This window comes from Sceloporus undulatus, chromosome 6, assembly GCF_019175285.1.
Source record: "Sceloporus undulatus isolate JIND9_A2432 ecotype Alabama chromosome 6, SceUnd_v1.1, whole genome shotgun sequence".
Taxonomy (NCBI): Eukaryota; Metazoa; Chordata; class Lepidosauria; order Squamata; family Phrynosomatidae; genus Sceloporus; species Sceloporus undulatus.
Window position 1 is genome coordinate 120,294,514 of NC_056527.1, and position 26,955 is coordinate 120,321,468.

General features: G+C 52.9%; 1 protein-coding gene across 4 annotated transcripts; it reads left to right on the forward strand.

Moving 5' to 3' along the window:
- The first annotated feature begins 8 nt into the window (after positions 1-8).
- On the forward strand, positions 9-26,697 carry DMTN (dematin actin binding protein). Of its 4 annotated transcripts, XM_042477150.1 has the most exons (18): positions 9-69; positions 5,949-5,955; positions 6,334-6,394; positions 12,989-13,048; positions 16,243-16,317; positions 16,534-16,689; positions 17,859-17,903; positions 18,683-18,785; positions 19,357-19,413; positions 19,501-19,662; positions 21,044-21,150; positions 21,338-21,449; positions 21,852-21,916; positions 22,615-22,663; positions 22,846-22,853; positions 23,186-23,245; positions 23,365-23,445; positions 23,716-26,697. In XM_042477150.1, exons 4-18 carry the CDS (start codon positions 13,031-13,033, stop codon positions 23,827-23,829), a joined length of 1,212 nt encoding a protein of 403 aa, XP_042333084.1. In that variant the 5' UTR covers positions 9-69; positions 5,949-5,955; positions 6,334-6,394; positions 12,989-13,030; the 3' UTR covers positions 23,830-26,697. The 4 variants fall into 4 exon arrangements, with proteins under 4 accessions (XP_042333084.1, XP_042333085.1, XP_042333082.1 ...); XM_042477151.1 differs by lacking the exon at positions 17,859-17,903; XM_042477148.1 differs by lacking the exons at positions 9-69; positions 5,949-5,955; positions 6,334-6,394; positions 12,989-13,048 and adding an exon at positions 15,079-15,260.
- The last annotated feature ends 258 nt before the right edge of the window (positions 26,698-26,955 follow it).

Genomic DNA, 26,955 nt, shown 5'->3' on the forward strand with positions numbered 1-26,955 from the left:
CGAGGGAGCGCGGAGCCCGAGGAGGATGAAGACGACGAGGCTGAAGGAGGCCTTGGCAGCAGCAGCAGCGCAGGCAGGTGAGGCGCCTGACGGGGCCGAGGGAGGGAGACAGGGGCCTCTGGCTCCTCGGCCGGGAGGAAAGGGCAGCTGGAAAGGCCAAGGCCCTCATCCCCAGTGGAGGCCAAGGGAGGGAAGACTCCGGGCGCCTTCGTCCCGAAGACGGCCGAGAGGGAGGCTCCCGCCCGATGGGCTGGAGGAGTGGAGGAGGAGGAGGAGGAGGGAGGAGGAGGCCCTCTTGGGCCCGAGGGGGCTCCTTGGGGGCTGGGGCCCCCTCGCTCTCCCAGGGAGGGCCTGCCTGCCTTCCCTCCTCCCTTCGGGGCAGGGCAGCAGGGCGAGGGAGGCAGGGAAGGGCCCTGTCCCCGGTCTTTTTTTTGGGGGGGGGTCTGTTTCTGCCCAGGATCAGAGCCCCCGAGGACGGAGGGGAGGAGGCCCTGGGAAGAGCAGCCCCTTGGGCTCCTTCCTTTGGGAGGGAAGGATCGTTGGTGGTGAGGAGGAGGAGGAGGATGAGGAGGGCGGTGGTCGGTCGGCGGAAAGCCCGGCCCTCCGGACCCTGGGAGCCCAGCTGCGGTCCCTGCAGGCGGAGCAGGCGGAGGAGGCCCCTCGGAGGCAGGGAAGGGGCGGGGGGCCCGGGCTTGGCCTCCCTTTCTGGGGCTCTCCAGCCGGGAGAGCAGCCCCTCCCCTTCCGACGCCGAAAGAGAGAGAAGGGGTCCCGGAAGAGGGCAGCCGAGGGCGGGGGAGCCCCTCCATCCTTTCCTCCTTCCTTCCTTCATCTCTCCATCCCTCCTTCTTTCCCCACCCTCCCTCCTTCCTTCGGTCCGTTGCCCCGGGAGACGCGGAGGGAGGGGGGAGGCTGGGCGCGCGGCGTGGTGGGAAGAATCATCGAATAGAATGCTCCGCCGGGGAAGGTAGGCCAGGGCGAGCGGGGGCCCGGCTGCCTGGAGGACCCAGGCCCCTTCCTTGCTTGGCCCGATGGCTCTGGAGGGCCCTCCCTTGGGATGAACGCTCCGGGGCAGCTCGGGCCATCGGGGCCTCCCCGCCTTTACCCCTTCTTCTCCCCGGGCCTCGCCTCGGCGGCTCTCTTGCCGGAGCTGCACCTGCCGCCCGCCCGGCTGCCAAGCCCTCCTTGCCGGGGGCCCTCCGGAGGGCAGGAGGGGCGGCCGGGGGAAGGGTCCCTTGGCCGTCTCACAGCCCCGGGAGGCCAGGCCAGGAGAAGGGGCTGCCAGCCAGCCAAGCGGCTCTCCAGGGCCTCTGCCTTCCTTCCTTCCTTCGGCCAGGCTCTGCACCGGCCATTCCCTCCAGAAGGGAGGCAGCTCCCAGCGCCCCGGACCCAGGCAGAGCCAAGAGTGCTGGGAGGCACGCATTGGGGGGGGGGCAGCGGGGGCCAGAGGAAGGGCGGCTGAAGGAACAGCTGCAGAGAGAGTCAGCCCTCGGGAAGCCTCCCATCTGAATGCTGACCCAGGTTGGCCCCGCTTAGCTCCCCAGCAGAGAGCTGGGGCCTTGGAGATGGGGATAGGGCTCTGCAGGTCCGCCTTCTAGTCACTCGTCCATGAGTTCTGGGGGTCGCAGTGGGCCCTTGGTGGCCTTGGCTGGGGTTTGGTTCCAGGACCCCCAGGGATCCCAAAGTATCTCTGGATGCTCAGGCCCCATTATGTACAATGGGGTAGTACGACTACTACTACTACTACTACTACTACAACGGACCCTTGGTGGCCTTGGCTGGGGTTTGGTTCCAGGACACACACAGGGCTCCCAAAAGATCCCTGGAGGCTCCAGTCCCATTAAACACAATGCTGGCAGAGTGCAATAGTGGCCCTGGTCTACAGTAGCAAAACTAAGGTTTGCCTTTTGCCTTTTCTTGTCCCCGGATTGAAGCCTCCAGGGCTTGAACATCTTTTAGGAATAGCTAAATTCCCAAAAGCAAGCCTTTATCTGGCCATATTCTCTAAGGGGCCCCATTGCACTCTGCCATTGCATTTAATGGGACTTGTGCAGCCACAGGTTTTGGTCTCCTTGGCTGCCCTGGAACGGCCGCTCTATGCATACTTAAACATATTTTCAAGCCCTGGATGGTTGGATCCCTGGATAAAAAGATCCCTGGATGTGGGGTTCCCAGCACATTGCCATCTGGAGGGAGCCTGTGCCATGGGGCAGGAGGACTGGGGGGAGATGCCCTCCCAGTGCCCTGGGTGGCCATGCCTGGCCAATGTCCAGCTGGGCAGTCCCCTTTCTGTGGCCCAAGTGTCCAGGCAGGGCATGGTGCCAGGGCACCTTCCTTCCTTCCTTCCTTCCTTCCTCCTGGGAAGCTCTGTGCTGCTGCCCAGCCCCACCACCACCTTCCCTCTCCCTCGTTGGGCCAGGAAGAGCCTGTCCATCCATATATACACACCCACCCAGCCCTGATGAGCAAGCTAATCCCACTCTTAATCTGGATTAGGCATCATCCCGTGACTCTTTTCCTTGCCAATCTCAGACAAAGGGAGGCCTCCTCCCTGGCAGAGCTCCAGGATCTGGCCCACGGGGGTTGTGGCAGGATTGGGCCCCCATAGGTAGACCTCCCCGCAATTGAGATCCCCAGAGGAACCCCCTCCCACCCTCCTCTTCCTCCTCTTCTCTGGCTGCCAACTTTTTCTCTCCCCAGGGTGCCTCTGCAGGAATCCCATGTCGTTTGTTGTTGTTGTTGTTGAGGGGGAGGACTGGGAAGGGCTCCCCACTGAGGTTGCCGCCAGCCACCCTTATCTGGAGCCCTCCTGTGGGGCCTGGGTTGGGATGGTCCCTAGAGATATCAAGGGCTGCCATGGCTGATAGGGGCCAGTCCCACACCGGACTCCCCAGATAAGGAGCCCCATGGCAAGGAAGGAAGGAAGGCAGGCGCGACAAAGGAAGGAAGGAGAGGAGCCCAGGGACACCACCCAAAATAAGCAGCCTGAGCCCACTGCCCCCCTGCCAAATCTAGGCTGAAGCAGCCTTCCCCATTGTGCTGAATTGAAGCTCCCATCATCCACCCCCTCTATGCTGGCTAGGAGGATACTGGGATCTGCATCCCAAGGACACCCAGAGGGCTAGAGGACTCCCACCCTGAACTCAAGAGGAATGGGGGGGGGGCAGGTCTGTTTCCCCTTACCCGCCCTTGGCTCACTTGCTCACTCTCAGGGCAGCCTCAGGTTGGATCTGAACCCATATCCTACTGTGCGTGCTCATGTGTGGGCAGTGTGCATCTATGCACATGGGCACCAAACTATGCTTTCATAATCCTCAGAGCCTTCACCATTTTGGTTGCCCTCCTCTGGACACGGTCCAAGTAAGATGGGTATGTAGATGGCAAGTCCCACCCACTTTGGACCCAGCAGGGGCTTTGGGGAGGAGGAGGGGACCCTTCGCCTGGGCTGCCTCCCAGGGCCACAAGGTCCCCCTGAACAGCCTCTGGAGAACCAGGAGCTCCCAGCCCCATTGCCCTTGGCCTCAGCAGCCTGAGCAGCCGTCCAGGAGTCCAGCCCTGGCTTTCTCAGCAGCGCAGCGGCCGGCCAAGGATGGAAACTCTGAGCTCAGGCCTGTGCTGCTTCTGCCAAGCTGACCGTGAGCGCTGGCTGCCCTGGCCCTGGCACAGACAATGCTGCCCTCTTATCCAGTGCCCTTCATGCTCCCTGCCTGCCTGCCAGGCCCCTGCACACAGAAAAGGCTTTCAGGAGGAGGGCGAATGGAACAGGCCTGGTCCCAGCGTCCTCCCTCTGTCCTTCCCAGTGTCCATCTGCCCAGCCATCGAGGGGGTCTCCTTCCCGTCTAGGCATAGTTGCTCAGGCCAGTCCCACCGTAGGGCAGAGGGGCAGAGGTCAGGAGCTGTGTGCCTTCTTGTTGTTTCTGATTTATGTGGCCACATTAAGACAAACCTATCTCAGGGTTTTCTTAGCAAGACTTGTACAGAAGGGGTTTGCCACCATTGCCTTCCTCTGAGGCTGAGAGACCCAAGGTCACCCAGTGGGTTCATGCAGTCTCCCAGTGTCATAGTCCAGCTCCCAAAGCACAATGCCATGCTGGCTTTTTGTCTTTCATATGTTGTTCCACCTCAAGGCTGTTTTTGCTTCAGCCGATGTCCTGGGACGCTGACTGTGTCGTGCATCCCATGCAGATGCATTGTGGCTTTTGTGGCCAGAGTCCACTCCATTGGATGCAAACAAGGGAGTAATGGGAGAGCTGGGCTGTGGCTGGAAGGCCATGTCAGGAACTGGGATCAACAACAGCCTCTGGGAGGCTGCTGGATCCGTGCAGGACCACCCTTCCTGGCACTCTGTGTGTGTGTTGTGTGTGTGTGTTTTTGTGTATCTGGCTCAGAGGGGCAATGGGGGCCAGAGGGGAGGGAACAGGCCAGGAAGGGGATAGCAATGCCGGATGGTCAGTCGGTGCAGCTGGGAGCGTGAAAGCCGGCTCTCTGCCAGAGACAACGCAGGAGCGGAGGAAGTGGAATTTGGGATGGGCCAGAAGCATCATGTCCAAGCAACTTTTCCCATTTCCCTTCCCAAGCTTTGCCCAATTCTCTCCTTCTCTCAACTTGCTCCAATGCTCTTCTGCTGTGGAACTCCTCTATGGTTGATGACTGGACTCTTTCATGCTATTTATTAAACCTCTCTTCAAGATGCCACCTGTTTTGGGGGTGGAGGGACAGCAGCAAAGAAGTGATTAATTCTGAGATAATAGTCAAGCGATGCTTGGAAGGATATTGCAGCGCTCCATTGCCACAAGCCAAAGGGCCCCGTCCCCTGCTTCCCCTCCTGGCATTCCCATTTTATGTCCTTTGCGCAGAATGGTCAAGTGGGGGTCCCATGGCACTGAAGTCCCCACTTAGATCCCATGCCATGATTCCTCCCTAATTCTCTGCTCCCATATTATTTAGGTGTTAATTGCCACTCGAGGGATACTCCCTTGGCAGGGCTTCTTCCCAAACAGCTCCCCCTCCCCTTTTTCAGTGTGTTGTATAATAATATTAGGATCGTTTCTGAGACTCTGGATGGCATCTTGTTCCAAATGGCTGAGTTGCTTGTTGTTTCTGAGTTACGGCGACCCTAAGATCATGGGGTTGTGGGGGTTTTTTGGCAAGACTTGTTCATGGGAGGTTTTCCATTGCCTTCCCCTCTGTGTGGTCAGTTGTGTCTCTTGCTGTTTATCTCATTGTGGTCAAAAGCGTTCTATGCAGAAATCCCATTCCATGTTCTGGCCTTCCAGAAGGGTCCATGTGGAGCTCTCCTTTTTGCAGCAGCTGGTTGGAAACGTGTCCTTGTGCCTTGGAGCCGTGACCATTGCCATGTGCTTGTGATGCTTTGAGATATCCTCCTGGCTGGTGTCATTCTCCTTGCAACATCCCTTGAGTCGTAGATGGTGGAAGGAAGCACCACGGAACTGAGCTGTGTGTGTAGGTTTTGGGGGTCAGAAGGACAGATGCTTCCCTGGTTGCTGCAACCTCTGTTGTCTGCCTCTTTGGACGCTGGGCAGGAGCTTATGATAAGGGCTGGGCTTGTCAGCTATTTCGAGTGCTGCAGGCAGGCTCTTGCCAGGCCTAGCTGCCTGCCTCTCTGGAGCCTTCCCTGGTGTGTGTGTGTGTGTTTGTGTGTGCGTGTGCAGTGTGTGCTGTTTGAACAAAAGGGCTCATTAACTCTCCTCAGGTTGTGAACGCCCAGTCGACAGTCGTCTGCCTTGACAGCCAGGCTGTGGTGAGGGGCCAGCATGAATGGGCCGACAGAGAGGGACCACCCAGCGGAGGCAGAGCATGGGGAGGGGGATGGCAGCCCACTTCAAGGGGTCTGGGAGATGAGGGCACCCCTGTGTAAGAGCTGGACACAGCTGGGCACCACTGCCAGCCAGGCAAAGAGGCCCAGGGCTTAAACCCGGTTGGTCAGTAGAGCAGCAGAGGCTGCAGACACAGAGGGCTTTCCTGTGGCTTCCCATTGAGGGCTAGTTCACAGGCCCAGTAGGACCTGTGGGGAGGGTGCCCCTCTCTGTTTATGGCACCAGGTTATTGTTGCCCAAATCTGTGGCCACTAGCCATGCCCAGATAGTCCCTTCTTGAGCCATGAGCCAGACGTCTTGCTTGCCACATCATTAGCATGCTTCAGTTCACGGCCAGAACCTCCCTCCTTCCCTCCCTCCCGACAGAAGTTCAGCAACCTTGGGGAGTTCCTCCCAGCTGCTTACTAGCAACCCTTTGAGTCTGCCATGGGGAAGAGGAGGTAGTGGGGGGACATAGGGCTGAAAGCGGGAGACGCTCATGGCCTCTGCCTCTCTTTTGCAGAAGGAATTCCCCAGCCGACCAGCCACCCTGCAAGGATGCGGAGGGCCAGCTGAACAGGTATGTGCCACTGAGATGATAGTGGGAAAGGGTCTGGCTCCCAGCTGCCAGAGCTCTGCTTCCACAAGCCTCTGCTCTGACTGCTCCCTGCCCCACACCACACCACACCGCCCCCACATGCAAGCCATTAATTTTTCATGCGCCCCTCTCATTGCATTAGCCTCGGCTCACTGCCCATCTCCCTGCCCCTTTGTCGCTTGGCAGGCTGGGCCCCATGGGTCCGGAGTCGAGGGCAGGGAGACCTGTGTGGGGCAGGACTTCACATCTGGGTAGGACAGGAGGCGGCAGGGAGGCCAGGGGCAGACTGGAAGCTTCTTTCACCCATCCCTCCCTCCCTCCCTCCCTCCCTCCCTCCATCCATTCATCCATTCATCCTCCATCCCTCCCTCTGTATCTTCCTGGCCTTTTGCTGCTCCAGGCTGCTTTGGGGCAGTGACTGTTTCCTATTCAAAGCAGAACCAGGAAAACTAACTATGTTGGACTGCAACTCCCATGTGCTGTTTAACAGCAGTGCTTTCAAAGGCTTTCAAAGCAGAACTGAGTGAAGTCTGTTTGGTTTCTTCAGTGCAGAGCTTATTTTCACTTTTGCCAGACTTGGTGTTTATTATTTGAATGACACACACTGAGCAATTGCGACAGAGGCTTAATGAATTGTACTTAATGGCACAGAGAGGGATTCTTCTTGGCTCTCAGGGTTTGAGCCTCTCATCTCAAGGCCTGGCAAGCCTATGGAGGAGACTCCAAAAGTGCAGGCAGGTAATATCTCTTTCTGGAAAACCCCATTTCTAGCAGTTTGCATTTGCACAGGGTCTTTTGTAAAGTTAATGGGCCTTGCCTACTATAGATCAAGCCAACCTCAAATGCCCAGCGAACACAACCCGACTCTGCCCCTGATCCTCCTCCATGGGACCCCACCATCCTTTCCTTAAGGGAGACTGAGAAGCAGGGAAAGATGCCAAAGAGATGGAGAGCCAAACCAGGTTGATCAGACACCCTCCTTTTCCAGGACATGTCTAGGAGGCATTGCAAAAAGTCCTCCATTTTGAGCATGACTAAGAAACATACATTTATATTTATATGAGTGCCTTTTAGCTTTTATTTTATAATGCCCTACATGTCATTTTATGGTGCCTTGTCCTCCTTTGTGGTCATGACACTGTATATGGCAGACCCAGGAGCTGGAAGTAATTCATTCCAAGCAGCCTGTAGCTAATTACTTTGGGGGCAGTCTCTGAAGAGAGGGGAGCAGGTGAGACTGTGGGGTTTGTTTGTTTGTTTTTGCAACAAGCATCATCAGTGGTTTGCTTGTGATGTTCGGAGGGAGGTTTATGTATGGGGGGCTTTTGTTTGCCTCTGGCCATGTGCTCTCTCCCACTGGCGCATGGTCCATGTGCTGAGTCAGCCACTTTCTTGAGGGCAAAGCTAGCAGCCACTGGCTCAATAGGGCTGCCGCTTCAGGCTTTGCAGCTCAGTCCCTGAAGAGAGAGGAAGAGGAGGCAGAGGAGGAGGTGAGCTTGTGCTTTGCAGCTGAGCATCGGCGGCGGCTTGCCTGTGCCGTTTGGAGGCCCTTTTGTGTGGGTGCTTTTGTCTGTTTTGGGCCCTATGCTGCCCGCGAACACGTGGCCCAAGGGGGTGCCACGCTTGCTGAGTCGCTTGCCTGGTTGCGGGCAAAGCTGGCAGCCACTTGCTCCATATCGCTGGTGCCTCCGCGTTTTGAGCCCAGCAAACAGGAAGAGAAAAACAGGCAGTTTTTGTAAGCATTTCCCGGGGGACATAAAGGGGAAAGTCTGGAACGCTGTGCCACTCTGTTTACAGGATGACAAACATGGATGGTGATGCAACATCTGTGCCATGTTTGCTTCCTTGCCAGAGGACCTGCTGTGCTGTACCTGCAGCAAGTGCAAGTTGGTTGCCCTCTTGGAGGAAAAGCTGCCCTTGTATCTACACTTATTAGGAAGGAGAAAGCTTTTTTGGAAAGAGGGGAGCGAGCGCTTTTGGAAGTGCAAAAACCGGAAGATGCCGCTAGGGAGGGTAATAATTCCAAAGACAGAGGGAGATGTTTGGAGGAATGTGACGCACAGAAGCAGAAACACCAGGAACCAGGCATCAAGCTTGGAGCTACATAACTGGTTCCAAGCTCTCCCCTTAAGTGACAATTATGAGGCACAGGGACAAGGACAAGAGCCTCACAAGTCTGGAGGCAAGGAGGTGGCCTTAGGAGGTTTGAAAGATGGAAGAGCCACTGTCCATCCCCAAAGGAAGAAGAGGCATGGGGCGGCAGTAGGTGATTCCTTGTTGTCTGGTAATATGTTTTGAAAGGTGTGTTGTCTCCAGGAGCAAAGACCCATAACGGAGAAGGTGATAAGACTCATCAAGCCCACTGACCCCTTCCTTCTGATCCACATTGGGAGAAATGATATGGCAAGATACAGCCGCCAACATGTCGCCATGGACTATGGGGCTCTGGGGAGGAAGCTAAAGCTAAAGACCTTGGCATGCAGGTTGTTCTTCTATTGCTCCTTCCTGTATAAAGACATGGCCCAGAAGGAAGGAGGAGAATATGAGAAGTGAACAGTTGGCTCCGTAGATGGTGCCATCAAGAAAGAATTGGCTACTTGCGCCATACGCCATGCTTTCATGAAGAAGGACTTCCGGCAAGAGATGGGCTGTGTTTGCTAGGAATGCATTTGCTATAGGACTCATGGAGCAGAGAGACAATATTCTGGAGGGCAGAGGGACAACAAATACTGGTAGCCTCAATGAGGCAGGGGCCACTGGGCCAATAGTATAAGAACCAAGAGGGGAGAGAAAGAACCCAAAAGGAATCATCTGGAGAGGATGACCCATGCCCTTAGATGCCTCTACACCAATGCACAGCTCATGGGAAACAAACAAGATGAACTTGAAGGCTTTAACACAGTGAAGCAAATAAGATTTAATAGGATCACTGGAACCTGGGAGGATGAGTCTTATGACTGAAATATAGTAATAGAAAGGTATAATATATTTGAAAGAATCAGACCAAAATGTATAAGGGGAGGCGTAACATGGTGAGTCCAGGATGCGTGCACCTCTGAGGAGAGCCATGCCTTAGATTCAGAGCATGAAAAAGCAGGTTGCAAGCCTCTGGGTAAAAATTAAAAGGGAGAAAAACAACAGTGGCCTCATTGTGGGCATCTGCTCCAGGCCAGACTCGAGATTTGGATGATATCCTCCTGAAACCAATGAGGAGAGATATGGTAGTAATGGGAAACTCCAGCCAGCTGATAATTGCTGGAAGTCAGTCTTTGCCAAGAGTGTGAGGTCCAACAAATTCCTCACTCGCCTTGCAGACCATTTCATTGTACAAAAGGTGGAGGAAGCAACAATGGGGTCAGATATTTTGGATTTGATCCTAGCCAGCAAAGACAAACTGGTCAAACGGGTAGAAATAGTAGGATCCCTGGGTGGGAAAGGGATTTGTTATACAAAGACGCAGCCAGACGCAGCCAGACGCTCACTCTGGGCTGAAAGAAGGCGGTTTCATTAAGCCTCGGGAAATACTAGGTGGGTTCCCATGGTCAGAAATGCCCAGAAGGAGCGCATGTTGCCTGGGAGTTTCTTAAAGGTGAGATAGTGAAGCAAGTTGCAAACCATTCCAATGAAGAGGAAACCTGGGAAAACAAGGCGGATCTAAAAAGAACTTTTGAGTTGAGATTTAAAAGAGACCTATAGAAGAAAGGGGAAACCACCAAAGAGGAATGCAATGGAACGTCAAGGGGGAAAGTCAGAAAAGCTCATCTCTCTTTTTAAATCCAGGATTGGTAGATCTGGGGAATACTGCAGATGATTTCAGGAAGGTTGTTGTGGTGAACTGTGGGCTAGATGGTTTAGATGGATCTGTAGCTGGCCAGAGACCGGGCCCAGAGAGGGCTTCTTCCCGGTGAGAAGCGCCAAGAGTTATGGCTCCTGTGTTCTTTAACATTTTTATAAATTGCTTAGATTGTGGGATAGTGAATGAAACAAATTTCAACAGGGATAAATGTGAGATACTACATCTAGGCAGTAGAAGTGAAATGCAGAAATATAGGATGGGTAAGCAACCCCTGGCATGAAAGCAGTACATGTGAAAGGGATCTCGAGGCCTTAATGGACAACAAGCAAAATGCGAATGAATAGTGATGCAGGAGCCAAAAAAGCCAGTGCCGTCCTGGGTTGCACAACAGGAATGTAGTGTCCAGATCAGAGGAAGTCGTGGTCTCACGCCCTTCTACTTTTAGACCTCCTCTGGACTCCCATGTCCAGTTCTGGGCACCTCAAGTCAAGAAGGATATTGACAGGCTGGAACAGGTCCAGAGAAGAGGGACCAAGATGACCAGAAGTCTGGAAACCAAGCCCTAGGAGGAAGGACCGAGGGAGCTGGGGCTGTTTAGCCTGAGGAAGAGAAGACTGAGAGGAGATGTGGCAGCAGTCTTTAAATATCCATGGCGAAGATGAAGTGAGTTTATTTTCTGCTGCTCCAGAGACTAGGACATGAACAACAGATTCAGATTGCAAGAACAGAAATTACACCTCAACCTTAGGAAGAACTTCCTTACTATAAGAGCGGTCTGACTGTGGGACAGACTGGCTCACCCTTCCTGAAATGCTCTGGCCAAAGGCACGCTCCTTCCCTCCCAGGCTTGGCTCGCTGCACCTGTCCCTCTCCCCAAAATCAAGGAGCGCTTTGGAAGAGGAGCCCAGTTTCCAAAGCTTTGGGGAAATAGTTTTTTGTGGGTTTTTCGGGGGCTCTGTGAATGCCATGTTCTAGAAGAGTTTCTTCCTGACGTTTCACCAGCCTTTGTGGCTGGCATCTCCAGGGAATGCTGGCCTGGGAAAGTGTGTGTGTGTGTGCGTGTGTGTGTGCGCGCACACTCTGTTTCCAAAGCTTTGGGGAAATGGCTGTTTAGGTTGCTCTAAGATGCCATGATTCTGTGATGCTGTTTGTAGGAGGAATATTAAAAGGGAATTATGGATTGTAAGAGCTATTCAGCAGCGGAAGAGACTGCCTCAGAGCATGATGAACGCTTCATCTTCGGAGGCCTTAAAGCCAGAGGGATCCAACGCGTCTTAGTGGTTTGAGCGCTGGACTATGGAGACCAGGGTTCGAGTCCCACCTCAACCATGAAACCCACTGGGAGTCCTTGAGTGAGTCGCTCTTTCTCAGCCTCAGAGAATGGCAATGGCAAGCCCCCTCTGAACAAATCTTGCCAAGAAAACCCCAGGATAGGACTGAAGGCACACAACAGCAACAAAGCAGAGGCTGAATAGGCATCCTTCAAGAGTACTGTAGTTGTGTGTTCCTGCATGGCAGTGTGCTGGTCTAGGTGGCCCTTGTGGCCTTTTCCAGCCCTAAGCTTCTATGATTTTAAGCCAGGCCAGAGTGGGCCCTTCCCAGGCGCACCTGGTGCTGCTGCTGCTGCGCTTGTGCTGCATTATTGTGTTGTTGTGTTGCATCACTGCAAGCCAGAGCTGGGATGGATGCCCAGTGCTGCCACCTGGGGGCTGTGAGGGCCAATGGCAGACACCTGAACTTCCCAGGGCTCCTCCTCCTCCTCCTCGTCTTCTTCTCTCCCTGTTTTTAAAAGAGTCTCATGATGTCAGGAGTGGACTCTGGGGAACTTCTAGACATTCACTGCCTCTCTTTGGTTTCTGTCTCCCAAAACTATCCATCCCCTGAGCAACCGAGAGAGTGATTGAATGCTCTCTCTTGAAACTGTGTTAGCTTTCCCTCTGCTGCAGCAACGCAGCTAAGGTTTGCAATGACCTTCGCAGCCAAGAAGACTCTTCCAGGGCTTCAGTCTAAGGTTTCCCTCCCTTCAAACATCTCTGGATCCCAGGGCTCTTCTGTAGGAAGTATTTAGTGGCTATCCACAAAGTAATGACAACAGTAGCAACAATACTATGAAAACCCAAAGGGAGGGTGGGCAGCCCTTGGCCAGCTGCTCTCAGCAGAGACTTAGGGGGCAGACCCCAATCCTTGCAAGGCCAGCTGAGGGGAGCCTCCAAACCCTGAGCAGCAAAGAGCAATGGTGGTTTGCTGGACAAAGTGCTTTGTGGGAAGCCCTGCCGTTGTGCTTCCAATGGAGGACCCACTGGTGCCATGGGGCGGATGGTGCTGCTTGGTAGCCCCCCATCAGTGGGGTGGCGAGATGGTCCAGGTTTTATTCCAGACACTAAAGGGACTGTCCAGGGGGCTGAACCATATCTCCCCCTGCACCTTTCCAGTAGACCAAGTGAATTTGAAAGCTTTCAGTTTCAGCCTAAAATCTGCACACCCCCCCCCAAAAAAAAAATCACCTGGGGGGTGGTCTTCTGCATGATAAGTGCAAGCAAGACCTTTGCCCCCCAGAAACTCCCCAATTGTGATGACAAAGAGGGCAGCAACCCCTCTTGTGTTGCAGGGCAGGCCTGGGACCCCTCCTCTGAGGGATTCACCAGCCAAATGCCATTGGGATTTGGTCAAAGGGCCCAAAAGGAGAGAAGCCGGTGGAGGGCAGCAGGGCTCCTTGGCCCACTGTGAAACCCCCCTGAGCATGATATATATCACGTTTCTCTCCCCTCTTTTCTGCGCAGGACGTGGCACTGACTGAGCCGGACCCTCAAGCAGGACCCTGAATGGAAAGGCTACAGAAGGTACGTCTGGGGCCCAGAATGCAATGGGTCTGCCTGAGGTTGGGGTCCACAGGGGATGGGGGGGGGAAGGGGTCTGGACTTCATTAAAAGGCTTTATTAAAAGGCCCTTTCATTAAAAACCTCCGGCGTTGGAGGTTTGTGAACTGGGATGTGCCTGTAGTTTAGTGACTTTTTAGCAATGTTTTGGGGGTCTTTGCATGAGCTGGCGATGGGCGGTGGGTCGGAGGGAACCACGGTCCAAGAAGCCAAGGAGATGCTTGACTCCATTGGCTCCTGTTCAAAGATATTTGGTAGCACTGGGGTCTTTGCTGGAGACAGTAGACTTAACCCAACGAGGCTCAAAAAACCCTTTCCATCGCTTCATAATGTTGATGTTGTTGTGGACAATTAAGTCAAAAGAGGCGCTGGTGGAATAACGCATCACTCAAAGCATCCTGAAATAACAGCAATAAAACTGTAGAGAATACAGCAAATAACCCCAGCAACAATGTGAGATATTTTAAGCCATCCATGCCGGGTGTCTAATGGATTTATGGTCTCATTGTAACAGAAAAACAGATCAGCAAATTCTTCTAGAAGAACCAAAACTGGAATAGTTACAAAAACCAGGAAAGGTTTTAGCTCTAGATATAGCTCTGATATTTGCTTTGTTTTGGGAGCATTTGGAGGAAATGTCTGGGTACAGCTTGAATCAAGGAAGATGGCATTTTTTCACTCGACGCAGCCCTGAAAACAGTTTCTGTGCAGAAGCCCCCACATTCGGGCTGTTTGGTAGTCAAGGCCTAGATTCGTTCGTCCCAGTTAGGATCAACTCACAAATCCCAGTGACCCCATAAGCCCATCCCAGTTGGGACCAGCAAATGGGTTTTGCCCCTTGTTTCCATGATTCACCTCATTCAAAAGTTGCTACAGAAGACTTACAGGAGTTTAATGGATTTGACTTTTGGGCTGGAGAAGCGTGTTTTTTGGGGGGACAACATGCGTGTCGGGGACCACAGTGCGAGAGAAGCCGGTATGAAGGGGCCTGTTTGCCAGTTGGTTGGACCAATGGACTTTCCTTGGCAGGGGAAAAGCCTCCCAGTGACTGTTGGTTTTGTCTTACACATTTGTTTATTTCTGTTTCCTTTGTGGTTTCCATGTGTTTGTATGAAGCAAATAGTACTTGGTTTTGTGCATGAATACGGGGTCTTTTTATCCTCTGCACATGCTGTAATTGTTATTGGGGATTAAAATAATACCCCTTGATACAAACAGTGTGTAAGGTTTTGGGGTGCATTATACCCCCGAGTGCATGATTAAGGTATCTTTTAAGATATTGGCATGTCTTGCACTCTAGACTTCCAGCATGCTCAGCATCCCTCAGTCTCCCACTTTCCCTCCTCCTTTGGTTAACATTCATCCTAGAATCATAGAATCTACGTTGGAAGAGACCACAAGAGCCATCCAGTCCAAACCCCTGGAACCTGAACATAGTGAAGAAAGTCTGACTGGGGGGGGGGGATACCAGCTCATTTGAAAGCTGGAGCCGGAGGAAAGTCCTGCAAATACCTTGGAGTGCCAAAAAGACAAATAAATGGGTATGAGAGTAAATCAAGACTGAACTCTCCCTAGAAGCCAAAAATGACTGAGGCTGTTGTGCTTCTGACACATCATGAAGCAACCTGACTCATTAGAAAAGATGAAACAAGGAAGACCACATTTCAGGTGGATAGATTCAGCAACGGAAGCCACAACGGCTGCCCTGAATCTGCAAGACTTGAGCAAGGCTGTTGATGATGATAGACATTCCTGCCATGTCCATAAGTTGAAGATGATGCGACGATACATAACAACAACATGGAAAATACAAATTTCAAGTAGCAAAAGCATCCCTACTAAATGGAAATAATAGTGCAATGCTTGAAAATGCATGTGCACCTTGGGCCTCCGCTCCTCCGTTTGCACAGATGGGCGTGCGCTGTGCTTCCACACACGCTCTGCTTTCTGGGGAGGCATCGCCACCTGCTGATCATGGGATTTTTACTCCTTCAGAGAAGGAAGGCTCAAACGCTCCACCCACCCATCCCTCATGCAAACATGCGACGACGTCACATTTGCACTGCTCTGGGCACTTTGCACACATGGCTGCCCTAATCCTCACAGCCGCCCTGCAGAGAATCCCTGGATTGCGGGAGGAACCGAGGCAAAGAGCAGCCAGGGACCCATCTCTCAGGTCAGTCCATGCCATCTGCAGACATGGATGGCACCGCCGCGCTTGGACACATTGCTTCTCTTGGACTATGACACCCAAAATGGATTGGTCCTCTGTTGATGATGGCCTCCCCCCATCTCTTCCCATAAAATCCTCCCACGCACCACCATGCAAGTTCACATTGGGGCTCCCAAGGGTTTGGGGAGCAGGTTTTATATATCTATATCTTTGGTCCCTCTTTGGAATACTATTTTTGGCTCCCAAAGAGGAGAAATGGCTTCTCCTGGGAGTGACAACTCATCTTCTAAATAAGCCACAGGGATCACTTGCATGGAAAACACCTGATTTTCAAAGCTGGATTTCTAATCAATTCTGGGTTAGGTTTTGTTTGAGATATATATATATATCAAACTATATATTTGGCAGCCCCAGAGAGTTTGAGGAGCAGAAAGGTTTCCGCTCCATGGTCCTCCCCATCTCAGCAGAAGACCCTCTGTTTCTTTACTAAACCTGTCCTCTGCTTCCTGCCCCTCAGGCCAGTTCTCTTGTTGTGGAAAACTGATAAAACACTTCCACTTGACTCACAGCAAACCCGGTCTGACAGAATCAGAAAGGAGGGGACCAAGATGAATTTGTAAAACACAGATTGTTTATTTTAGACAGCTGTCACTCTGGGAGGAATTCACATTCATGTCTCTCTGCTAACTTTAACTAACAACAATTTCCAGATCCTCGAGGTCAGAGCCTTGGGTCACTCTGAACTCTTATTTGCATTCTTGGGCCTCTCGAATTCATTCCAATGCATGTACCTTTTATTTGATTTCTACAAACTACATATATATGCATACTAAATATGAAACTCTAAAAATCTTCTATCTCACTCTGAGTAGTTAGTAACCAAATGCAGACTTCCACTTGTGACAAGACCATAACAATGCATCCCCTGAAAACCCAAACGGTGCAGCCTTCCTTCCAACCCAGGTCTCCTCTTCTTCCTTTCCAGCACCAGCTGACTTCCCCGGGGAGCGTGGCCTCTTCCAGGGGCTCCAGCGTCCCTGGGTCGCCCTCCAGCATTGTGGTGAGTCTCCCTGAAAACCTTGTTTGTTTGCACCCTCCTTTCAGCAAAGGTGCTTTAAGGGCATTCTTGCAAATCTGAGATGCCAGAGACCCCCAGGTCTGATCTCAGTTGGGGCTGGAGAGACACTGGCCAAAGCAGCCAGTCAGGCTAATGTCCATCTGGGTGGGAATCACCATCTTCTGCCCCTTCTTTCTCTTCTTCTCCCCCTTTCCCCAGGCAAAAATGGACAATGAAGTGCTGGGCTACAAAGACCTGGCGGCCATCCCCAAGGACAAGGCCATCCTGGACATTGAGCGCCCAGACCTGATGATCTACGAGCCCCATTTCACCTACTCCCTGCTGGACCACGTGGAGAGGCCACGGAGCCGCGAGGTGAGCAAGAAAGTGGGCACAACCCCATTCGAAGCCACGGCCGGGTCCTGGGCAGGTGGCTCCTAGGACATCTTTGCAATGCTCATAACTGCATTGCAACTGCTGCCTCCATTGCTGCCGCTGGAGGACGATCATGCCCAACTCCTCTTCACTGGCCTTATTTATGAACTGGATTTGGAACCCACTTTGCTACCAGCCCCTGGGACTCCAGGCGGCTTACAAAAATTAAGAGGTGCAGATTAAACCTCACATCCTTAAGAAAAAATATGCACATTAAAATGGAATTAATTGCTATATATTCATGTATAAGTCTAGAAATTTTAGTCAAAATGTTGACCCCAAAAACCTGGATTGACTTATCCATGGGTCAATGTAAGTACTTGTACCTTAACTCTTCTTAAAAAGGACCTGTTTCCTTCTCTGAATCGTATGGTGAAAGGTGAGAGCTGAGCTGGTCCTGAGAGAACCTCAAAGAAGCACCGGCTTCCTCTGCTCTTCATTGTGACTCTGCTTCTAGCCTTTTCGAAGGCTTGGGTGGGGAAATGGCAGCATTCTCTGGCATCGTTTTCCTGTGCTGCATCCTTCAGATCCGTTGTTACATACACTAAGTTTTACCTTTGACTGTATCAAAATCCATAATTGTGGCCCCCAAACCTACCCTTGACCTATACATGTGGTTGACTTATACATGAATATGCACAGTAAATCAACTTTTAAGGGGGTGAAGCAGTGGCTGGAGCCTTGCTGGGGCACTATGCTGGTGTAAATGTAATTGTGCAAACCGTTATGCTTTCTCAGAGGTTGTGTAAATGCAGCCCTGAGCACTACACAGACAGACTCCCCTCAATCCCTTGCAGTTTGGTGGATGGGGAGCAGTCTGGGTTTGCTCACATTTTTTGGCTTTTGTAGCTGTGAGATACTTGTGCTCTGTCCAAAGTGTCGCGGATCATGGCCAGCAGAAACTGATGTCTCTTGTTAAGGAAGAGACCTGTTGGCTGGCAGTGAAAGGACACATGCTGCAAGCTTTGCTGTTGTACCGTTTCTTCTTTTCACTTCCACCGGTGCCATGGTCAGCTGGCAGGCAGCTTATTCACTTTAGGATGAACAGCTGAACAAACCAGCATCCAGTAATGCCTGTCTCTCCCAACCCCTTCTTTCTTTTTTTGCAGCGTTCCCTTTCTCCCAAATCTCTCTCTCCTCCTCCTTCTCCAGAAGTAAGTGCTGCTCCAAGGTCCTTCCTTCGGAGATGGGCTGCCAAGATGGGGGGCTGCAAAGGAAGGGGGCTGCAGGGGGCAGAGGGGGGTGATGAGTATCCATCTCCTGCATGCAAGATCACACTCTTCCCAGCATCCGTCTGCATCATGTCCATGTCTCTGCATGGGTCTCCCTGTGTCAGAGGAGGGGTCAGCAACTATGGCAAGTCTGGGGGCCATTTTCCTGCCCCAGAACTCTCTGGGGGCTTCAGGGCTGCCCCCCAAATTACAAGTGGACGTCTATCCATGCAAAGCTTTGAAAAGGTGGCCCTGTAACTGATTTAAAAATGGTCTCCTTGTGGAATCTTGGAGAGCTGATTTCCTTCCCCTTTTTGGCAATCTGGGGAGAGGTCTGGCAGGCTCAAAAGCTGCAAAAACATCTTTGGGGTCCATGGGTGTCCTTCAGGCCCTGCCTTAGAGACTCTCCCCAAACTGACTTGTGTCTTGCATGCCTGTCTCGTGTCTTGCATGGCTGTGTGCCAGGGGTTGAGAGTAGCCTTTTGCCTCCCACAGCTGTGGCTTAAAGGAACGTTGGCCATCCTGGGACTCCCGCAGAGGGCTACTCATTCTTCCATCTGAGACACTGTGGCCGCCCCATGGCAGAGGGAGACCTTTTGCACTGGAGGGGTGAAGGGGTGGATGCCTTGGCAGTAGGAGTGGGAGGTGGGCACATGCCAACCAGGGAAAGCTCAGGAGCCCATAGACGTTGCTGACCGCCTTGCCCTCCTCTCTGCCTGCAGGTCACCCGGGAGAACAAGTCCCCCAGCAATGCTTCCCAAGGTGCCAGTCGCCAGACTGGCACCACCGCCAGCCGCAGTGGAGTCCACCACTTCCACCATCCTGGTAGGACTTGTGTGAGCCCCCCACAGTCTCCCTCTTGCCCCCCCAGACCCCGCTTGGCTCCCCAGATGTAGCTCCTCTCTGGCTGGGTAGAGGGGACCCTCTCTAAGAGTGTGGTGCCTACATGGTACCAGCCCACGCCAGCTGCATTTCAGATTCACCGGCAAGGATTCCTCCAGAGACTCATGGGAACTGTAGGTTGGGGATGAATGCAGCCAATGTCAGCTGTATCCCAAGTCCAGTGTTGGAGGCTTGCAGATCCACTGTTGGGAATTCCCCCACAGAATCCAAGGAATTGTATACCCGGTGCACAGCTGTTGTTGTAGTTTGGGTGGGAGCTCCCTGTTAGAGCTAGAAGGAATTCCTGCTCAACTATTTTTAAGACTGTGTAGTGTTGCATTTTCTAGCTGGAGCTCCAGGGAGAGGGGAAGGGATGGAGGATATGGAGGAATGGGAAATACATACTCTGCTCTAGGGGTGCAAAGGACCTCATTGGGGTGGAGGTAACCTCCAGGGTCTTGGCATGATTTGCACCGGGTTCTCTGCTCCTTCCTGCCTTCCTTCCCTCTCCTAGACACCAACAGAGTGGAGATGAACATCTACAAGAAGCCTCCCATCTACAAGCAAAAGGGTAGGTGCCACTTCCCATGTCATCTTCCGTGGCAGCCACGTGGCGTGGGAAAAGTGCCAGAGGCTCACCCCGCTTTCCTCCTTCCAGAGCCCTCGACGACACCTGTCCCACCCCAGGGGGCAAAACACCTCATCGAGGGCCAAATCATTGAGTCCTCCAAGTTCCCAGCTGCCCAGCCGCCAGACCCCAACCAGCCTGCCAAGATCGAGACGGACTACTGGCCTTGCCCGCCTTCCCTGGCAGTTGTGGGTATGTGCATGGCACTGCCTGTAGTGCTTCCCTGCGGGGCAAGCCTCTTTGTTGCTGCTTGCCTTAAATCTGGGTGATCCTGGGGTGAATGCCGGGGGGATGCAGGCAGGAGGCCATTGTGTCTTGCCAACTTGGCAGCTCTCATCTCTGCCAGAATGGGTCTTCCCCACTCAGGACCAAACCATTCCAAAATACTTTGCATTGCAGCAAGTGGGCATCCAACCTCCCTTTAAAAACCTCCATGAAGGAGAATTCACCTCCTTCCAGTGAATTGCCCTGTTGAAAAGCTCTTGCCCAGCCAGGAAGTTCTGCCTGATGCTTAGCCAAGACCTTTGTTGCTGCCATTCCAGTCCTTTGGTTTGGGTCCTGCTTTCTGAGAACCAGCTGATGCCAAACTGACATTTTATGGAGAAAGAGCTTTCAGTAGTGTGCTTCCATGTCCCTATGTGATGCTTTTTAAATAGGTGCTTCTGAATCGCATTTAATTCTATGGATGTTGTAATGCCATTTTAACTTCTGCATGCTCTTAGTGACGTGGGCTTTTATCTGGATCTGTTTTAATCTCCATAAGCCACCTTGAGTCTCAGATCTGGGCAAAGGAGAGATGCATGAATGCTTGCCTCCAGCCACGTGCGTCTGAGCATGCCTCTCCATCCAAGGGCACCAGTGGGCCTCCCAGGGGTGGGATGGCGCAAGAAAGGCTAATGGACCCATTCTCAGGGAAAGAAGACCCACATTGGGGCTTTCTCTCTGCCCCTGCCCCACAGAAACATCTGTGCCCATTTTAATTCATTACTACCCTGGCTTTCTTCCATTGTGGGACACCTTCCATCTCCCATCTCTGACATTACATGGATGGGTGCAATGGGGCAGACCTGTGGCATGGCATGTTTGCTACACTCTCACACACATATACACAGAGCACCTGCCCTGGATCAGGCTCCACCTTATAGGAGAATTTAGCCTGCCCCTGTGAGAAACTGGTTTTGGGGGCACACACAAGAAAAAAAAACCCCAACCCAGCTTCCAAGCTGGGCTTAGGATGTGCCAGGCGCTCCAGTGCCCTCTGGACAACCACAGGGTCCGGCTTCCTCTGCCATCCTCAGCCCTGAAGCAGAGGAGCTCTATGGGAGTAAGTCCCACCAAAATCACCAGCCTTTCAGTGTGTGGAAGGGAGCCATCCGGGCATCTTTTGGGCAAGATGGCCCTTGCCAGTCGAGCAGCCATGAGAGGCTTGCTTTGCCTTGCCTTGCAGCATGAGGCTTCCCCATATTTGCCTCTTTTCTGCTGTTTCCACTGTGCTAAAGACTCCTGACATCCTTGTGGTCTCTTCCAACTCAACGATTCTATGAGTCTATGATCTCCCTTATTTTGCTCACAGAGACTGAATGGAGACGGAGGATGGCATCCCGAAGAGGCCAGGAAGACGACGACGACTCTGAGGACTCGAAGGCCTTGCAGGAGCTGCAGAAGGAGGAACTGAGCAAGGTAAGAGGAGGAGGATGACGGCCTGGCGGTTTGGGGGCTGCAGCTCCCATCTGCCCCTGCAAGAGCGAGGAATGCTGGGGTTTGCTCTCAGAAGAACTGGTGGGCACCAAATTGCCCACTTCTGGGCTAGTGGGGGCAAGCAAGTCCTTTTGCAGCTGAGCCGCATCCTTCCTTCCCTCCCACCCAGGTTGCCTCCAATCTTGGGAAACTCATCCTGAAAGAGGAGATGGAGAAAGAGCAGTCGCTCCCCATCCGGAGGAAAACGCGCTCCCTCCCAGACCGGACGCCCTTCCACACGTGTGAGTGGACGCCTGACCCACACTTGGGCAAAAGTAGGCGCCTGTCTGGTCAACGGGGTGGAGATCTCATGGAACCAGTTCCTCTTGCTTGGATTTTCTTTCCCTGCTGACCAAATAGTGGTTTCCTCCTCCCAGCATTTGGGGACTGGGCCTATCACCTCCCACCCTCTTTGCTGAGGAGCCAGAGGAGCCCCAGGACATGGCCAGTCCAGGGTGACCAGATGTCCTAACCCCAAAGGCACTGCAGAATGTAGAACGTTCAAGGAAAATGTAGGACATTACCAAATAAAAGCTTAAAACATGAATGCAAATGTAAATTCAAGCTTCTTAGTCATGCTCAGAATGGAGGACAGTTTGAAATTCCTCCAGCTGACCATTCTCCTCCTCCTTCGTCTTTTCCAGCTCTGCACAGTGGCAGTTCCAAATCCTCCTCCCTTCCTGCCTATGGGAGAAGCCCCCTCACCAGGGTAAGAGGCCTGCTGACCCCCTACTATGGGGTTTTCTGACCTGGGACCCCTCATGCCCCCCCAAGCACCTGGGAGGGGGACCACTCCAACTGAAGAGTCAAAAAAAGGGTAAGGTTCCCCAGGAAGAGCTTTTCACCTCCTGAAGCTCCTCAATTCCATTTCCAAAAAGACTGGTTTGGAAAGCCTCTTGCAAGGAGAGGGAGGTCGTAGGTGGTATGAATGTGGATTTTGGGTTTGCTCCACCAGCCAAACCATTCTCAGAATGACCTCCTCCTCTTATAAATCACAAACACATGTAAGATGTGTATGCGCTTCATATCCAGTTTATTGTTTGCTTAACCAAGGGATGTTGGGCTACGTTTCATGGCAGTTGCCTCCATTCCATTTGGGCTTTTGGCTTCTGTTTGAATGCCGACTGGGGGTCTCCTTGTCAGTGGGGCAATGCATCCACCCACGTTTTATCCCAAGCTTTGAAGAAACTTTTCAAGGCACTGAACCCATTTAGGGGACAGATTTGAGTTCACCTTGGATAGTTCCTTTAATATCTGGAATAAAACCCAAAGTGGATTTGCATTATCCCTGACACGGGACCCAATGGCCACCCAAGGGATGCTAAGTGCCCCTTCTCAGCCAAAGGGCTGGCCCCACCTGTGTGCAATGTGGCCCCTCTGACTGTCTCTTGCTCCCTTCTTCTACAGCTCCAGTCAACAGAGTTCAGCCCTGCTGGCAGCGAGAAAAGCAGCCCAGGTAAGAGATGCAATGACAGCTCAGTTGGTGGGCAGAAAGAGAGAATAGCACCTCAGTCCTGCCTCCGCCATTTGCTGCCTTAGGGGCCGTGGCTCCCTCCGCTGCTTAACGCTTGTCTCTCTCCCCCTCTCACTGCCTGCCAATGTTAAAACCTTTTACCTTTCTCTCTTTCTGTTTTGCAGGCCTGCAGGTAAGCACATATCCACCTGGCCAGAAGAGGCGATGGTCCCTGCCATGTCTTTCCCAGTCCCTTGACTCTGGAGAGTGGCCGAAGGGGCACCCAGACGCACTGAAAGGCTGGGAGGGGACTCCAAGGCAGAGGAAAAAGAAATGGGGAGGCTGGGAGGGATGGAAAGGCACAGGGAGGGCAAGGGAGCCAAGGCCATGGGCAGCTGGTTCTTCTCAGCTGGAGGTGAATCTTTTGCCAGCCCCCAGCTGGGGAAGGAGACCTTGCCTATGACATAGGGCTGAGCATTTGGGGGGGGGGGGGGGGTGTCTCTGTGTGTGTGTGTGTGTGTGCAGAATGGCCAAAGAGGACGCATGGACAGAGGAAACTCCCTCCCTAGTATGCTGGAGCAAAAGGTGAGAGCCACTTTTGGGGGGGGGGCATAGGGAGGAGTGGGGAGAGAACGGGGTGCCTTCTGCTGCCCAGGGATGCAAACCTTGTACTCAAGTGCCTGCCGATTATTTTGCTCCTAAAGATATATCCTTATGAGATGCTGATGGTGACAAATCGAGGGAGAGTGAAACTGCCGCCCGGAGTAGACAGAACACGGCTGGAGGTATGTGTGTTTGTGCATTCGCCCCTTCAAGGGAATCAACACTGAGCTGCAAATACACATTCCAGTATCCTAGAAATATTTATTATCCTGCCCACCCCAAGAAAATACCTGAATTATAAGGAACACCATCTTACTATGCCATTGTATATAGTGGGACTTGAACATCCATGGATCTTGGTTATCCATAGGAAATCCTGGATCCAAACCCAGGACCAGGTGTCCATTTAAAGGCATCTTGACAGCCCCCTTTTCTCCCTCCATCTGTTGCAGCGGCACCTGTCCCCCGAGGATTTCCTGTGTGTCTTTGAGATGCCGCCGGAGGAGTTTGCAAAGCTGGCCTTGTGGAAGCGGAATGAGTTGAAGAAAAAAGCCTTCCTCTTCTGACCCTGGCAGCAGCGATGCCAACAGCGCCCAGAGTGGAGATCTCCATGTGTGTCGACCCTCCTGTCTTGCACCACAGGCGCCTGGGGCTACTTTTGAGCTGGGCCAGAGGGACGGTCCCTTCCTCTCCTCCTCGGGGTTCAAGGGCCGAAAGGAGCCGGACGCAGGAAGACTTAACACAGACCACACATGCGCACCCTGTTGTTTCTACTGGGCACACTCCGGATGTGGCACCAGCTCTCTCCCTAGCTGGAAACCAAGAACAGCAGCCAGGGATGGAGGGGCAATGCCCATGGCAGAGTGGGAAGTGGCAACGATGGCACCCCTCCACATTTCTCACTTTCTGCTTGGCACACAGGCATGTGCATTCTTCTCGTCCGTTCCTCCAACCAGACACAGGACAGGAAGTGGGCACTGGGAGCAGCATTGCCCAATGGTCAGAGGTCAGCACAAAAGGCGCAGGGTGCCCCCCACCCCACTCCCAGCACAGACCTTGCCAGGCCACCTTGACTTCTGCTGGCACATCTGCCTGCCTTGGCAGAACACAGAGAGGACTCTCTAAACAACTGCCAGCTAATGTGTGTGAAGGGGCTTGGAGTTCCCCCCACAAATGTTAGAGCCTCTCCAAGTGTTTCACCCCACTGCCCTTTGTTAAGGGGAGCCTTGGTTTTCCCCGAATCCAGCTGCCACCCCAGTGAGGGGCTAGGGTTGGGGTCTGCATGCTTGAAGAAAGGAGCCCAGGGCCAGGCCTACAGTCCCTTTTCCCTGGCTTGCTCCTTCCCACTCCCTCTGTTCTTTCTATCTCCAGCTTCCCCTCGTCCTCTTTTCCAGATGCCTTAGAAGAGTGGGGTTGGGAGGGACAAAAAGCATTCCTGACAAGTGGTCAACCATCCTCTTTTCAATCCCCACTTTCCCCCCTTCCTTCCCCCATCATTCCTCTTTCCTCATGCTGGCCCTGGTTCAACCTCTTCCTTTGCCATATCTGGCCACTGGGTTCTTCTCTGCTCTTCCAGCCTCAGCAGCCTTGCTGCTCCCTTTCAGCCCAACTTAGTGAGAAGTTGGGGCTTCTCAGAGTAGAGGGTAGGAAGCTGCCTTCTATGGGGTCAGAGCTTTAGGAATCCATCCAGTTAGCCAGTATTGTCAGCTCTGCCGGCAGCCATAGCTCTGTGCCAGGCCTTCGGGTGGAAGCATGTTCTCACCTGAAGGCCTGGCAGAGGATGCATCAGAGTGGACATGATTGGCTTAGATAGACCAGTGTTTATCTAAGTGTATCTGGTCTATCTAAGCCGTTCATGTCCACTCTGACTGGCACCCCCTGCCTGCCAGGGTTCAGGCCAGGATGTTTTCGTAGCCCTGCCTGGCAGTCCCTGGGATTGTTTCCCAGGGTTCTCTCAGCCAAGGACTGGCCTGGCTCAGCTCTGCTTTGCTTCCAAAATTGGACAGAATTGTCCAGAATTGGAGGTGTGGCTCAGGGTGGTATAAGGATGATGTGAGTAGCTGCCCTGTGAAGTTGATGGACAGCAGGGTAGGACCCACATGGGCACTCCAGATGCTTCCTGGACTACAGCTCCCATCATTTTTCACCACTGGCAATGCTCCTTAAGGCTGCTGGGAGTTGCAGTCCAGCAACAGCTGAAGAGCTATACAGGTCCCTCACCCAAGCTAGCTTCTAGGCTGCCATTGTCCTCCTGCCTCCCCAGCCAGATCCCTCTGCTTAGCCATCCTTCTGCATCCCCTCCTGTGCAGGACCCAGAATAGGACTGGGGGCCACAGATGGACATGGGACCATGCAAACATCCACTGGCACCTTTTGGCGATCGGTGTGCATGCTTCTGCAGAGCCACTGGCCCTGCGTGGTCCTGTTTGCTGCTATTGACAGGCAATCAGCTCAGCCTGTGTGCCAGTCCCAGACTCTTTAACATTTTGACTTGGCAAAATGGCCTGAGAGATGCATCTCCTCAGGAGTCCAACAGTGCAGCTGCCATCATGACCCAAACTCCATGCCAGAGACCTTTGTAGTGCATGGGTCTTCTGTAACTCTCATGCTCCCACAGAGGCCTGGAAGGAACCAAGGCTCACATCTGGTGGCCACAAACTGCTGCTGAGCAAAACAGGTCCCAGGGAACATCAAGACCTGAGGCTAAAGCACTATTTGCCCATCAGCCGCCAAGGCCACACATAGGCCAAATCTTTTTGCAGAAACACCTGCAAAGCCGCCAGGGCTGCAATGAGACTATGGGGGTGGCAAAGGGACACCCCCTGCCATTGGAAAGGGCACTGAATGTGACCAACCTGCCACATACGCCACTCCCAAGCAGCCTTGGCTCCCTCGCTCTCCCTCTTCTTTGGACGGCTCTAGAGGTGGGGAGGGAATGGCTTGCCACCACTTCTCTCTGCTTCCTACCAGTCTTAGCCCAGCAAGGATGCTGCCATTCAGCAGTGTGGTGGGTGGCAAGGCGCCACTGGCAAGGATGGGTAGGTTGAGTTTTCACCTCTCTCTGCTCAGGCTTTGCCTGCCTAGACTGCCTGAGGAACCGGTCCCAGAGCTGCCTTGGAGAAAGGGAGCCTGGGGGCCAGCTTACTTTCCCTCCCCTGTGCAGCTCCTGCCATGTTGTTCCCCTTCCTACCCCTCTTCACCTTGTGCAAATGTAAAGAATGTAATTTATTAGAAGTCACTTGCAGCTCTACTCGCTTTTTCACTGCTACTTCTGTGAACATATCTATAAATATATAAATATAGACTTCTCCTGATTCGAAGAGTGGCCCCAATGTCTACCACCCCATTTTGGCTGATGTTAGAATCTGTGTGAAGATGATTCTCCTCTTCTCTTTCCCCTTCATCTTTTTGATTAAATGTGAAGTGGCTTTATTCAAAAGGTCTCTCTCTAGATTTGTTACCATTTGGAAAACTCACTGTATTTCCAGTTGCTAAGTCCTTTCCAGTTTTTGCCTACCATCACAGATTTGTAGAGCTGGAAGGGGCTGCAGAGACCATATAGTCCAACTACCTGCTGTTCAGGAATAGTCAGCTAAAGCTGAGAGAAGCCCATCCAACCTTTGCATAAAGACCTCCAAAGAGAAAGACTCCATTGCTCTCACGTTCCACTCAATAGTTCTTGCAGTAAAAAA

Excerpts from the sequence above, each read along its gene's own strand:
- DMTN (XM_042477148.1), top strand. The coding sequence starts at position 15,117 with ATGCAAACATGCGACGACGTCACATTTGCACTGCTCTGGGCACTTTGC. Across the intron at positions 16,318-16,533 it reads GGTCGCCCTCCAGCATTGTG|GCAAAAATGGACAATGAAGT; the intron begins GTGAGTCTCCCT and ends CCCTTTCCCCAG. Across the intron at positions 23,446-23,715 it reads TAGACAGAACACGGCTGGAG|CGGCACCTGTCCCCCGAGGA; the intron begins GTATGTGTGTTT and ends CATCTGTTGCAG.